This window comes from Otolemur garnettii, unplaced genomic scaffold (genome assembly GCF_000181295.1).
Source record: "Otolemur garnettii isolate 467f Iridium unplaced genomic scaffold, OtoGar3 scaffold00011, whole genome shotgun sequence".
Lineage (NCBI taxonomy): Eukaryota > Metazoa > Chordata > Mammalia > Primates > Galagidae > Otolemur > Otolemur garnettii.
This window is the reverse complement of record NW_003852406.1, coordinates 7,850,535-7,852,037: the sequence shown is the minus strand read 5'-3', so window position 1 is coordinate 7,852,037 and position 1,503 is coordinate 7,850,535. Positions and strand designations below refer to the sequence as shown.

The 1,503-nt window shown below is 40.7% G+C and overlaps 1 protein-coding gene across 1 annotated transcript in view; it reads left to right on the top strand.

Moving 5' to 3' along the window:
* The window catches only part of RAB27A (RAB27A, member RAS oncogene family), an 82,989-nt gene that overhangs the window by 54,264 nt on the left and 27,222 nt on the right, over window positions 1–1,503 (top strand). The window contains exon 3 of the mRNA XM_012801836.2: window positions 502–676. Within this exon, the coding sequence (XP_012657290.1) occupies window positions 524–676 (153 nt within the window). The 5' untranslated portion in view covers window positions 502–523. The remainder of the gene's footprint in view (window positions 1–501; window positions 677–1,503) is intronic.

Below are 1,503 nucleotides of genomic sequence, written 5' to 3'. Positions count from 1 at the left end.
GCATCACAGCTCACAGCAACCTCAAACTCTTGGGCTTAAGCAATTCTCTTGCCTCAGTCTCCCAAGTAGCTGGGACTACAGGTGCCCGCCACAATGCCTGGCTATTTTTTGGTTGTAGTTGTCATTGTTGTTTGGCAGGCCTGGGCTGGATTCAAACCTGCCAGCCTTGGTGTATGTGGCTGGTGCCCTAGCTGCTGAGCTACAGCAGCCTGGATTATCTTCTTTGGATTATCTTTCTTTCTTGAAAACTTTGTTGCAATATTGCTATAATATGTATGTTAAAACTAAGCTGATATTTACTGTTTCAGTAGCTTCTCCTCCAGCCAGTTATTAGGACAGTGAACAATATGTAACCTCCTCTGCACGGGACCTGTAGACATAGAAGGTGTTACATGGAAGTACTTGGTGGACTGAATATTAAGCTGTCACTATATATTAATGGGTAACTCTTAATATTTTCTAATGGATTTTAATAAATATGTATTTGCTTATATTTTGCAGGTGAACCACTGAATTCTTCATTATGTCTGATGGAGATTATGATTACCTCATCAAGTTTTTAGCTTTGGGAGACTCGGGAGTAGGGAAGACCAGTGTACTTTATCAGTACACAGATGGTAAATTTAATTCCAAATTTATCACGACGGTGGGGATTGATTTCAGGGAAAAGAGAGTGGTAAGTTCTTAAGGCTTCTATATAAAATTGTAATCTCTGAGTCAACATTTGCCTGTCTATTTAGTTTACTGTGTAGGAATTAGGTGGACAAAGGTTGGGATCTAAAATTAATACACATCAAAGTACGTGTTACGTTCAGTCCAGGCAATTGATCGAACAGGCTGTGTAGAAGGACACTTCATATGAAACCAAGCAGAAAAACGAAAAGTGAACCGTTCCTTTAAATTTTATTACAGTATCCTTTTGGCTCGTATTTTCCCTCGAACCTACAAAAAATTAATTTGTCTACCTTCGTCATGAAGCCTGCCAACCACCCTGTCCTGCTTACCCATTTTGTGGGCTCTATCTTCCCCTTTGGTATCTGATCGTTTTTACTGGCATTCTTCTTAAAGTTTCAGCACTCCCACATGGAACACTGAGTGGCAGGAGTCATCACTGCTGCCGGGAGGGTGAGGTTGGAGTAGGGGTGGGGAATGCCAGCAGTGCACGTCATGTTCTGTAGAATTTGAAGGGAGAGGCCTGTTTTAATTTTTTTAATGGATCTTGAGACTGAGTGTTATTCTACTGGTAGATGGTCATGCAGAAGGCTGTGGTGTCACAGTTGCAAAAACAGGAAGATAGCCTTCTCTATGGACTACGTTTCCTTGTTGAAAAAAATCTATGTTTACAAGAAGCAGGTCAGCAAGTGGTCAGGAGGTTAATGACAAAGGCTCTTCTATGGAATGCATTCTACCAGGGATGATACAGAATCCTGGTGCAAAAGAAGAAATCATTGCTTTTTGTCCACTCCAGGACTTTTCTTCTTATAGCCTTTTTTTTTTTTTTTT